Source organism: Rhodamnia argentea, chromosome 1, assembly GCF_020921035.1.
Source record: "Rhodamnia argentea isolate NSW1041297 chromosome 1, ASM2092103v1, whole genome shotgun sequence".
Lineage (NCBI taxonomy): Eukaryota > Viridiplantae > Streptophyta > Magnoliopsida > Myrtales > Myrtaceae > Rhodamnia > Rhodamnia argentea.
This window is the reverse complement of record NC_063150.1, coordinates 34,154,760-34,168,252: the sequence shown is the minus strand read 5'-3', so window position 1 is coordinate 34,168,252 and position 13,493 is coordinate 34,154,760. Positions and strand designations below refer to the sequence as shown.

The 13,493-nt window shown below is 40.1% G+C and overlaps 2 protein-coding genes across 2 annotated transcripts; one reads left to right on the top strand and one right to left on the bottom strand.

The window, feature by feature from the left end:
• Positions 1-1,145: 1,145 nt before the first annotated feature.
• On the bottom strand, positions 1,146-3,462 carry LOC115739015 (GRAS family protein RAD1-like). The gene has a single exon (XM_030671866.2). It carries the CDS (start codon positions 3,058-3,060, stop codon positions 1,522-1,524), a length of 1,539 nt encoding a protein of 512 aa, XP_030527726.1. The 5' UTR covers positions 3,061-3,462; the 3' UTR covers positions 1,146-1,521.
• A 5,999-nt stretch (positions 3,463-9,461) lies between these two features.
• LOC115739016 (stemmadenine O-acetyltransferase-like) lies at positions 9,462-11,125 on the top strand. The gene is made up of 2 exons (XM_030671867.2): positions 9,462-10,445; positions 10,610-11,125. Exons 1-2 carry the CDS (start codon positions 9,501-9,503, stop codon positions 10,973-10,975), a joined length of 1,311 nt encoding a protein of 436 aa, XP_030527727.1. The 5' UTR covers positions 9,462-9,500; the 3' UTR covers positions 10,976-11,125.
• Positions 11,126-13,493: the final 2,368 nt, after the last annotated feature.

Genomic DNA, 13,493 nt, shown 5'->3' with positions numbered 1-13,493 from the left:
AGATCCTTAAAAGGCAAGGTGAAAAAGGGCCAGTGGACGGTACGAAGTCGAAAAGGTTGCGTTTCGGGAAAAGAGATCAAAAGGAGAGCTTAATCATCATTTGTACAAACTGGAGATCACCAAACCGGAGGAAGATATTTTAAAAGAGGTAAATCTTCGATTTACATCTTTTAAGGGGGCATATGTTGACACTCAAAATAAACCAAGAGAGACTCGTGACAAGCACGTGAGGAAGCGATAATCAGCTACGGGAAGAAACACTGAAGCAAGGAACGTTTCAATCAGAAAGGTGCCACGTGTCGGGATAAATTCTGGCGCCACTTCCTTCTAGAACAAGAAAAGCGCGCGGAGGGAGGCCACGATCAAAGCGGTTGGCGGTAATCCCCACGAGGTAAAAGAAAATGCGCGAAGACTAGGAAACCGTCATTCCACGTGGCTTATGGAAAAAAGCAAAGCGTGGGGCCAAAGGGAAGAAACCGCTCGGCGGTTACTAAAGAGCTTGCCTATAAATACATCGCAATAGCAAAGATACGGACACACAACAAATCCAAAACACCTGCATTATCAAACTAGCTCTTAGCTCTTAATCTTTAGCCTTTAGCCTAGCCTAGCTGTAGCTTTGAGATTCCCGTCGTCGATTCAATTCCGGCGAGTATCATATCCAGAGTTAGGTGTCGTCGATTAGATTCCGAGTCTGCTCGTTAGGTTCAATACCGTCGATTAAATTCCGGTGTTGCACCCTTCACCCATCCCGTCCAATACCGTCGATTCAATTCCAGTATTGTGTCCTATAATTCCCTGTCCAGTCTTGTCGATTGAATTCCAGCATTGTGTCCTACGATCCTGTCGATTCAATTCCAGGGTCACGTCGAAGTCTGTCAACATACTGTCACTATTGCGCATTGGGCCGTCGAAGTTGTCGAAAGCCCGTTTGTAACGCGCCCTTCTGTGTAAATCTATTGCATTTGACACTCTCTGTCCAAAACCGACCCAGAACTCCTTTTTGGAAAACGAACGGATTAAGTTCGATAAAAGATTCTCGCGCAAGCAACCTTCTTTGGGCCATAGTCGGTCCGGGCCTAGAACCCATAACCAGCAAAACTTTGTCGAAGGATTTTAACGCGCAACACCAAGCAGAGGAAAAACAAAACCTTTTTAAATTGTTGACTCATGACAAGAAATTCAATGTCTTTTAATTGCCGAAGCTTAGCTCAATTCCACCTCTGATTTTTTTCATCTATGATAAAAGCAACACAACAAGAAATGGATTAAAATCATTACATCAGGAGACTCATCATCTCATGTGCAAGAGCAGATTTCAATACAGAGTCAAATATTTGCTCATCAGTGTAGAAACTGATTGAGTAATCAGCTTATTCTGGATAGGGCCATGTTTTTGGTTTTGCTTATGCTCCCATATTGCTACAAATACTATCAAGAATAGTACATGAACTTGTTGTACAAATCAAATATATTGCTTAATAAGTTGTGAAGTCAACCAGTTAAAGCAACACTTAGGCTTTAGGAGCATTTCCAACAGGAAGCTGCAATGATGGGCTTTGCGTTCCAACCAAGAACCAAGCACTCCTTCTCTTCCACTATAGTGTAACCTTCGCAGACCTTGAACTTTGCAAGCCATTGCTTGGCCTGCGTTAGCATTTTGATGGGCACAGACTGGAACCCGGCTCGGCTCATCCTCCTGCACCATTGGTCGATCCTCTCGTGCCTCTCGACCCTCGCGGGCCCCTCGCAGCTCACGATGTTCTTGATTTCTTCAGCGAAGAAGAACTGCTCCATTTTGGCCCTCCTGGTGTCGTACTTGGGAAGCATGGCGTCTAAGGCATCGAAGATGGCAGAGTAATAATGCAGCGCCTCCATGAACCTCCCTAGGAAGAATGGCCCGTTGTGGCTTGAGTCTTGCTCAACTAGGACCAGGAGCTTCGGCGAAAGCTTGTGCAGAATTTGCAGGACAGAGTTCAGCGCTCCTTGGCTTTCTTTCACCACACAGTGCAGTTGGAGGATGCTGTTTATTACTAGGACTTCGCCTTCTAGGAGACTGAAGTCCCCTGCTTGGAGGTTTTCCAAGTTGCTTTGGACCATAAAAAACTCGAAATTCACTCCCAAGCCTTTTGCGTAGTGTTTTAGCTCGTCCCCAATCATTTGGAGGCCCTCTTTGCAATTCCCAACACCAGTAATCTTGAGGTGGCAAGATGATGAGCCTGGCCGTTTCGCTAGGCTGCTTATTAGGTTGCGCCACTGGTGGCCGTGAGGCAGGCCTTGGGTCATGCCTAGGTCCACCACATGTATTGAACTCTCTCCCTCAAAGGCTTCCAAGATCGATTCATTCGCAATGAAGTGACTGAATTGGATATATGGGCAAATCTCATAGACGAGGCAAAGAGCCTCTTCTCTCTCGTTCGTCATCACCATCTCCCTTGCGCTTTGGCCAACAACTCCAACGGCCCCTAGTGGTTGAACCAATGCCAGGCGGTCAGCAAGGCCTTGCACAAAGCAAGATGCAACTCGCTGAAATGACGTTCCGAACACCAGAGATTTAGAACTGAGCTCCGAAAGCAATGCAGAGGCGTGTGGCTTGTCGCGACAAGCCACAGCCTCCGCACAAGCAATGAGTTGCTGGACCAGTTTCATCGCGTCTCCATTTACCTCCTCCCCCGTCTCACTTTGGTCACCTCGCATGATGGCTGCTGCTGCTTCTGCCATGGCCTCAACCGCCAAGTACCTCTGGCTGTATGCCCATATATGATCCCTGAACTGAAGCTTAGGCAAGCTGTTAAAGCTATTAGTCCTCATACCTCCGCAACCATGATACCCAATTTCATGACTCTCTATGGATTCTCCAACGGACGGTTCTACCTTCAACCTCTTGCAATCTCTTGTCTCATCCGAGAAGGTCTGCAATGCAGAGTCGTGGATGCTCTCTAGGTGGGCTGTGGATGAATCTGAGTAACGCTCCAGCGTCGAATGGTTCAGGTCGAGGACCTGGGATTCATCATTATGATCTTCACCATAGAGTTCGGGTTGCAAGTAGCCTGGACCCATAATTTCACCAAACTCTACACAAACTGTGTGTGAGGAAGCTAGACAAAGATTCAATGGTGGTCCAGGTTTGTTATATATTATTCTTATTTTTCCAAAGTTTCCTTGTTAATTATGATACATAGGAATGAACGTGTTTCCAACGTTGTCGTACAATTAAAAATTAATGTTAGCTAGGTAGAAGCACGAAAAAAACAATGGAATGTCCTGCTAGATGGAGGCATAGAGCAAGGCAGCATTGATCAATAGGAGAGAACGTTTTCCCGCATGGAATCCCAAGCATTTTGGGGTTTAATTTAATCTCCCTCAACTCAAAGCTTTGTCTTACTCTGGCTTACTCGTGTTGTCGGAACACGGCTGTCTTTTTCGGTGGACAATGACTTCCTCATGTTCTGCAGCGGCTTATGTTATATTATTGTGTTTTTCTTTTCGCAAAAAGAACGAAATTTTCCTGTAAATTTTTTTTCATGAACCATAAAGTTTTGCCAATCATGTCTGCATTTCTTTGGCTGTCTTCCTTTCATCGATTTTTTTCCCCCAGTTTGTGAAAAGATCTGCAATATGTTTCTCCATTCCATTCATTTGATGCACTTTCTGTGGATTGTTACTATTGTCCAGGTGCTTCCCTTGAATACCTGCCACTGGAGAATAGATTTGACCAGTTCTTCAGGTGCTAACGTGCCTACTTATTGCTTAATTTCGAGGAAGTTGCATCAACGATGTCCCTGTAGGTGCATCAACATAGTCAGAGCTACCCAATCTCCGGTACTGGTTTCTGGTTAAGCCAAGAAGTTGCATGAAATCAAATGATTAGAGCTACGAGTTGTTTCTATCTCAACCAAATTAGAGTTTCCAACTTAAATTGCACTGCACTCATCAGATGAAAACTTATTAGTTTGAACAAAGTGGTAACTCATCTGAACATGAGAACCGGTCAAGAACTGGATCACCCGATTAATCAAGGGTCCATTCTCAGATTACGCTGAGTCTCCAGTTCTTTTTTCTTTAATCTCAGGTACACAGACTGCGTGGTTTTATTTCTTTACTTAGTCTTATATGTCGACAAGTGCTAGTCCTCCCATTTTTGTTTAACTAGCTGGAGTTGAGAGTTTCGAGCACTTCCCCGACTTCCTGACGTACAGAAGGAATCGAAACCCCATTGGACTATCTCCGATTCCTAGCTTGAGCTAGGAAAAACAGACAAATACAATGTTGTTTGCAGATCAACAATGATCAATACGAACAAAGGCAGAAAAGCACAAACCAACCCTTTCTACTGCACTTTTCTGTTGATATCGTGCAAAACATCCAAGGAGATTCATGCTCTTTGGCCGGCCGGCTCTTCATAGCTGAGATACAGAAAATGAAGGCATACAATGCACGGAATATGCCCTGACAGCCATATTATCCTAAACGGATCTTCGGTTGGCACACAATGCGACACCTGCAAATTTCTAGGCATGAGAATGGCTAATCTGTGCACGTTAGTTGCTTAAATTCTAGAATCCCTTGGCCAGTTAGCAATGCAAACATGACAATCTCTACAAAGGAAAAGATCTACATCAAATTTTCCGTTTCGCAGAAAGACTTGCATTGATCTAGTATCATTTTCCTTCTTTGGTCTTTCAGTTTTCGCTTTATCCACGATGGTCTCTGGAACTATATATGAATGCTCTTAAGAAGCCACAGTTTTCATTCTTATGTCCTGGTACGGGTAATCTCATCTATCAGTGCTTGGCATGGCTAATGATGTTACGCCTAACCGCTTCTAGTACTCTTCCTTGTCGAGCCGTCGTTGCAAATTGGGTTCGGGTTGACATGATATTTCCTTGTGCCGCAATGCCCCTGGAACAGAACTTCAGCAATTTCGTGGATTGTTCTTTCTTCTTCGCAAGAGCAGGTCAAAGACAATCCAACTAGGAAGCGCCTCTATCTTGATTGTATTGATCTCGTGAACCTTTTGTTAGTCTGCCTTCTGCCGTATTAGAAGTTCCGAGGAATTCATCTGTCATTAGTTGCAGTAGATTGTGATTGCCTTTGGCATGTATCGTATCTCCATTTTTTACAGCAAAGATACTGTGCCAACTTTTCAAATTTTGCTGCCATTTCAAGACTGGTTTAAGGTCATTTTTACAACTAGTACAGAGAGCCAAACCAGCTGCAATATTCCCCAGTAACTTCAGAGCCCATGTTCATGAGTGACATCCCAACCTCTTATGCCTTGTAAGAGTAAATTTATGCTAAACTTGTTTTTGTTAAATTTTATTTTTTTTCTAAGGAGTTATTAATGTAATCTAAACTAAGACAAATAAAAGACGGTAACTCAGTAGTAAAGTCGGCAATATAAATAAAAGAATAAGAAGGTAACTCAAATGAGAGTTGACAAACCCAAAACTAGTTATTAAAATAAGGTTACAGAAATTGGTAAATTGCATTAGTTTAGTCCTAAACCTATTGCAATTGTGTCAATTTACTTGTAATTTTTTTTTTACCAATTCAGCTCTAAATCTTTTCTAATTATACCAATTCAATCCATTTAGCCGGCCGGCGCCGACATGGCAAATATTTAATAATATATTAATATTTTCTAATTTTTTAATAAAAATTTTTCTACCTTTTTTTGGATTTGGCTGGCAGCCTCGTGCCAACCACCAGCCCAAACCAAAAAGGATTAAAAAAATAAAAAATATTATTAAAAAATAAAAATAATTACAATTCAAAAAATATATTAAAAATTATTTTAAAAATTGCCGCGTCAAGACCGGCCGCCTAAATGAACTGAATTGACACAATTGCAAAAGGTTTAGGTCCGAATTGGCCAAAAAAATATTAGGATTGAATTGGCACAATTGCAATAGGTTTAAGACTTTTTTGGTAATTTTCCCTAACAATCATCCCTATGCTTCTATTTATGAAAATGTCATTTCTTTTAAAAATTAAGGTGACTCATATATGACCCATTTGTTCAACAAAAAAAAAATATCAATTTTGAGTTAATGAATAGGTTTAAGATCCATTTTGACAGATCTAATTACGAGCAAATAAAAAAAATTGCAAATTGTTAACATTAAGACAAATTATTTGTCTTTATTGAACCGAGGATGAAAGTAAAATTTAGCACATAAAAATTTGAGCTAAGATGCCATTTGATCATCATATCAAAATATTGAAATTTTTATTATTTTGCTTTTGTGTACATTAGCGTGGTTAAGATTCATTAGTGTGGGTTTTTATACAAGTAGGGATCACAATTTCGCGGCCAAATCCAAAAGCGAGCATGAGCTTTTTAAGATTTTGTCAGACAACTATTGTTCTAAAACTTTAAGCTTTTACATGAAGGTGGGGTTTGGGCTTCCTTTATTTCGCGAAAGCTATATAATCTGAAAAATATTTCCCTGAAGATGATCGCTTGTATCGCTTGAATAATTAGTTAATAACAAATGTTTTCATTATTGATAATAATTTATGTCTAAACATATTTGTAGATGATGAAAATAATTTCCGTCCATTCATTTTTCAGTCGATACAAGCGATCATTTTGAGTTCATTTATTTTGCACGAAACAAACAGAACCTTGATATTTGGATATTTATATAAGTAGGGATCACAATTTCTTGGCCAAATCCAAAAGCGTACATGAACTTTATAAGACTTCGTGAGACGATTACTGTTCTGAAAGTTTAAGCTAAGGTGAATGCGTGAATTATTATTTAGATATTTTAACACTTCCCCTCACATGTAGGCTGAACTTGGTTTAAGCCTAAAGCGAAAAAAACATATAATTGGGGAGGCAAATAAGGTCTTAAAAGATTTTAATTCCACATCTCCTACTCTAACAACATATGAGTTTTTGTGAGATTACTATCAACTATTCTAAAATCTTGAGTTCTTAAATGAAAATGTGATTTGACACTTAAATATTCTAACAAGCTTACAGTGGTAAGGTTAATGAATATCACGTCATTTCAGACAATTTTTTTTAAAAAAAAGGCTCAACCCTTTACTCGAATGATAAATAACTAGCTTTAAATTCTTTCGTATGTGCAAGCCGATAAATTCGCTCGAAATCATCATTTTGGAACACCAATTTTGCATTTGGAGCAAAAAGAACTGGGGCTGCTCAATTTTTACCATCTTTTCTATGGCTAAAACAAATGAGTCCTTGATTAAGGAGACTACAAAAAGAAGCCAATTTGATTCTAGAGAAATGGCATCATTCCGCTTTGCTGACGTGTCTTATAGGCTATTGTATAGCTTGCATTGACGAAAAACTTAACAATAAAATTTGCTCTCTTCTTTTCACAAACGTAACTGTCGTGCTGTGTTAAAGCCAGCCATCCTAATAAAACTACTGAATAATCACCAAAAAATTCATAAATATATTGTACGGTACGGATGTCAATTCAATTATAAATTTTTCAATTTAGCCAATTTAATTTCAAACTTTTTTATAGCCAAATTTGGCAAATAAATTGTTGATGTGGACACCGGATGTGCTCGTAAGGACGCCTAACACTGTTATGGATAATTTTGAACATTTTTGAAAGTTTTTATGTATTTTTTTTCCTTTTCTTTTTATATTCTTTTTCATTCTTCTTCCTCCGCAGCCATGACGATAATGGAAGGAAGAAGGAAAAAAAGAAATAAAAATAAAAAATATAATATATAATTATCTACGTCAGCACCGGTCATGTCACGTAGGACAACCGGCATCCATATCAGCGATTGCCGGCCAAAATTGGCCAAACGTTTTACATTGATAAATCTCCACTAGATTAAAGAAATTCAAAGATTTACACTAAATTGACATATGTATAATAAATTTATTACTTTTTTTATAATTTCTCCAAAAAAAAAAACTTATTGATTGAAACAGGAGCAACATACCCTCTTTTCTCTTGTATGACGCGGACATACCACACGTAGCTCTGCTCTTTTGGACCCAAATACTCGTCCATAGTGGCATTTTCCATTCAAACCATGCTTAGAGAAGTCAACGGATCAGTTTCCTTTCGCCTGTCCGGGCGGTTCCCATTAATTGCGAGAGGCTTTCCAATCTTTATCAATTGTTTTTGTGGTGAGTTTCCAAGTGACGTGGAGAATCAATGATTTAGAACGTGGCCACGCATTCCAATTTCTCTCATTTGGTGGGATTAATCTGTTCGAGCAAATTGATGTCTCATGAATGTCCCACATGAAGTTATAAACACTAATCGAGTTTAGGGTATAAGCAAAATAATTTCACACTAGAAGTTTTTTAGGTGAGCTCTAGTGCAATATATTTAATTCACTGTGGTCAGGAGAATTGATGCAGGAGCATCGGGCTTTGTTGATGGGTTCAAGTTGAAGACGTCGATTGTGCAAGAGAGCAGTCGATTCATGGTTGGCAATCGGCTATCTAAGTGTCGACTTACAAGTTCATTGTCGATTATGAGAATAATAATCGACTACCCAAGAGCCGAAGGCTACTGCAAATGATTTTCCTATGATATTTGTTGATCTTTCGAGATGTCTATTAGGTTGAATAGGCAGGTGAACGAATTTAGAGTATAAGTATAATCACTTGCGTTTGGTCAAATGTTTATAGTCTTAATTATATGAGCCTTAAATGTGTTGCAGGCTTCATGAGTCAAAATTTAAGTCTCTAGGGGATTTAAGGCATTCTATAGTTCCTAAATTTTGATTGTGCTTTTCGGTTCCTATGTCTTCTTTGGTTGGGTAGTTCATATGTTTTTAATGTTTGTCTATTTTGTATGTCTTAGTTTCTCTATAAATAGAGGCGAGTTCTCATTTGTAAACATAATCGATTTGAATATTGAGAATATACAAAATTTATCTCCACGTAAACCAATATTTAGCCTAGTTTTTGTATCCTTGTAAGGTGAATTCTTCCTTGATGGTGAGCCAAGAAGTGTTGTATCTTTAACTCTTAGCTGATGATTTTCTGTAGGCTTTGGTAGTGAGCTTCTTCTATTCCGAAGTCATATATCCTTGACGAGTGGTTCGTTCTATAAATCTTGGTAGTGAACTCCATCAATCCCGATCCCTATCCTAGACTGGGGATGCATCCTGGGACCCGTATGCCTCTGTGGTGATCGTATTTTAACTTGTATTCACATTTACCTATCGACGTTCATCCCATGCATTCTGCATTCTGATTTATCCATACTTCCTTCTCTCTCCAAACTCATTCGCCATCCCGCACACGCATAAAAAAAAGTTGATCATGTCAGGGGTCAATAATTAGTTCATATGCAAGATGTAACTATAAAAGATGTATGGATATGTATTAGGCATTAAAATCCTTATTTGCCAATATAAGATGAAAAAGTACAGAGGTCATCGTATGGCTTTCACCCTCACCTTTGTCTCTCTTCTCTCTATATAAATCCCATTATGCTCGATCATCACCATCTCCATCTGCATCGTAACACTATCGAACAATGAAGGTGATACTAGAACACGCAGAGACCATCAAGCCATCTTCTCCGACACCTCCCGATCTCCGCCGCCACAGCCTCTCCTTCCTCGACCAGATCGCGCCCCCAATTTTCATGCCCCTCCTCCTCTTTTTCTCCAAAGACGATCCCCTCACCAACGAGGAAAAACTCTCCAAGATCAAGCGATCTCTCTCTGAAACCCTAACCGGGTTCTACCCACTCGCTGGGCGCTTAAGAGACAACCTCTACGTCGAATGCAACGACGATGGCGTCCACTTCGTGGTGGCTCAAGCCACATGCCGGCTCTCGGAGGTCCTCGAAAGTCCTGACCCCGAGAAGCTTGACCGGCTCTTGCCCTTCAAGCTCTACGACTTGGGCGATCTCGCCACGGCCGTCCAAGTTAGCTTCTTTGAGTGCGGAGGGTTGTGCCTAGCACTATGCGTCTCCCACAAGCTCGCTGACGCGCTGTCGTTCTTCTCTTTCCTCAATAGTTGGGCCACGGTCGCTCGTGGCGACGGCGGCCAGATAATATCTCCCGTTTTCGAGTCATCCTCTCTTTTCCCGCCAATGAATCTAGCGGGATTTGCACCAAGTACGGGGATTTTGAAGGAAGGCCTCGTTACGAAGCGGTTCGTCTTCGACGCCGTGTCGATAGCCGCCCTTCGAGATAAGTATTGCAACAATGAGAAGGTCGAGGCAGAAGGCCAGATAAGGCGGCCGACGAGAGTCGAGGCCTTGTCGGCCTTCTTGTGGAGGCGGTACATGGAGAGCACGCAAAAGAAACCAGACTGCACCAGCGAGAATGACAAGATATACACGGTGCTACATGCAGTGAACTTGCGTCCGAGGATGGATCCGCCATTGTCAGACCGCCATTTCGGGAACATAAGTAGGATTGCCCTGGCGATGCCAACCATTGATACTGATGAACATATGATCGTGAACCAGGTATAGCTAGAGAAAATCATTCTACAGATAGCCAAAGTGGAGGACATAAGCTTAAGATTAGTGTCAATCCATTTTTTTTTTTTTTAAAGAATCAGTATGTGATCGAATGCTTTCTGAAGTCATGTTTGTTTCTTGTCCTTTTTTTTTTTTCCCCCGATAACAAGGTGAGAGAAGCAATAAAGGAAGTGAACACGGACTACGTGAAGAAGCTAAGAGAAGGCGAAGGGCACTTGAACTTCATGAAGGAACGCTCGGCCCGGATTTCAAAAGGCGAGATCGTGCCCTTCAGCTTCACGAGTCTGTGCCGGTTCCCGACCTACGAGGCCGACTTCGGATGGGGCAAGCCCGCGTGGGTCGGGTCCTCCGCGCTTCCTTACTGGAACCTCGTCTCCTTCCTCGACACCAGAGATGGAGGCGGCATAGAAGCATATGCTAATCTCAAGCCAGAGGACATGGCCCTGTTCGAGAAGGACAAGGAGCTTCTTTCACTGGCATCGTCGTCGGCACCCCCGAACGTGAAATATGCGTAGCTTACGATGTTCATCTCATGCAACTGTTTATGTCATTATTGCTATGTTTACCTATGTTTGGTTCCTTTGTGCTGTATACATTTCGAGTGCGTCTACTGTAACAGCTCAAGCCTCAACGAGTGATGAATAAGTATGAGATTAATTTAGAGTGATATAATTAAGAGTACCTCTTTTCTCATAGTTTGACAAATTCGGATCGGGTCATTACATGCGCAAAATCATCTTTTTACCCAAAATTCGACTCGAATAGAGGGTCGAGTTGTTGATCCGTCTCCATTTGTAATATAAATCACATAACGTTTTTGCATCAACTGTTTTGCAATTGATAGAATAACTAAGATATTAAATCACACCTTCATCCGATAGCTTAAACTTTTAGAACAGTTAACAAATCTCTCATCGATTCAACCGCGCATCATTTTTTAAGCTAGAAATTAGTGCTGTTGAAGTGTTCATGGAGCGAACCAATCTCTTGTCGAATTTTCTGATTATTTCTTGGGGATTTGAGAAGCTGAAGTGTAACAATATAACGGTGCAATATCAACTACAAGTATTATGAATGGTAAAAAAATATATAGCCATTATTGTGGGATCCACTTTTGATCTTATGACTAGTAGTTCACCCTCATATTGTTATATTGTCATGCTAACAAGACCCTATTTCTTGCGAGGTTATTAAATTAAGTAGTTGGATCGATCTTCATTCAACCAAAGAAGACTAGTCTATGTGCAAATTCTAGACCAGCTTGACAAATCCCTGCGTGGACCAAAGATTTCTTGTCAAAATAGTTGAAGTATTGATGGAGTTGGTTGAACATGCCAATCCATCAATTGCTTGCTGTGCATGTTCGCCTGTTCGCTATACTGATTTGAAAACAACAATTATGTATGTGCGACCGATTGAGATTATTCACAGATATGAGTGCAAATTGCTTAGGAGATTGCTGTCTTCGCGATCTAGACCTGTGAAATAGGTAGCTCCGGTAAAAAATGGTACAATTTAAAATCCATTTTGACCTATTTTCATGCAATGTAAATCTATATAATGCAAATCTGTTGACTCATACCTCTCTACTCATACCCAAATCATACTCAACCCAATTCATATTGCTAAAATACTTTCATATTTAACCAAATGTAGGAATACTCATATTCAAACTGAGGTTAAAGTGGAAAATTAACAAGCGCAAGATCGAGTGAGTATGAGAGAAAATGAAGAAAGAGTTACCAATGTGCGTTGGATTTAAGTAAGTTGTAAGCCTAACTCATCTCATGTTTAAACTCATTTACTGAATATAATTAACTCATATAACAACTCAACCCATTATATATGGGTTAAGAAATAGGTCTGTAATGCATTTTGACAGGTTTATCGCAACCTGCTAAATTTTTCCTTGTACATTTATATTGAGGAATTGTAAGAGAGATCATCCAATTCGAACTCGATCATATTCCTTATATGGCCTTGATAGTCTTGACTCCCAAACCCAAACTCTAGTAAGGAAACGAGTACTTGAAACCCCTTCGAAAGGAGATTTGCCAATAACGAGAAAATTACAAAAAAAATTCTAAACCTATTATAATTGTGCTTGTTCAGTCCTAAACATTTTCTTTTCCATTTCAATCATAAACTTTTTGTATTTGGCCAGTTGGAACTGACATTGATTTTTTTAATAATAGTTTAATAATTGATTTTATTTTTTTTTTATTTTTTCTTGTCTTTTTTAGTTTTTCTTTCCCTCGACTTAGGATCGGCGCTCGCCGCGATGCCCTCGCTGGGCCATATATTTGCGACAGGCCATGCAGCCTCGCCTTGGCCAGCAAGGGTGTAATGGCCCTTGCCCAAAGTCAGCAGGAGCGTGCCGACTATGAGTCTGGGGAAGAAAAACTAAAAAAAAATTATATAAATGAAAAAATTATTAAAATATATTGAGCCATCGATTTCCACGCCGTGACTCTGACTCAGACTCAGACTCAGCACGAATTAGAAACGCCTCCAAAGTAGGTTCATGAGTTGGGTGATGACTAGTAGAATTTGCGAACGGATGGAAAGATTTACCGGCTAGGGTTTCTTGGTTGCTTTGTTGGTTATTTATCGAATAATATTTTCTCGTCGAAAGAATTTATTTCATAAATTGTCTTATTTAAGTGTAAATAATTTCTTTAATCGAACAGCGATTAGCGCACACCTCAGATGAGTGATTTACTAGCATGAAGATTCGTGATTAGTTCCATTTTTGGACTAAATTGAAATCAACGGTGGAAGTAGATTTTGATTTAAGGATGTGAAAGATCCCTTTCTTTGGATTTTCCTTCCAAACTGAAAAAGTTGTTAAGGTTTAGTCACTAAACGCTCCCAAAATATATAAGAGCTTGGGCTAGGATATGCTTCTCGAAGATTAATTGTTGGAAAAAGATAAATTGGCTTCAAATCTAACTAACTCTCTTAACTCTTCAAATTCCAAAGCATGATTAGCTCCTACAAAGCCAAACTAACGAATTTATCAACTAGTTGGCA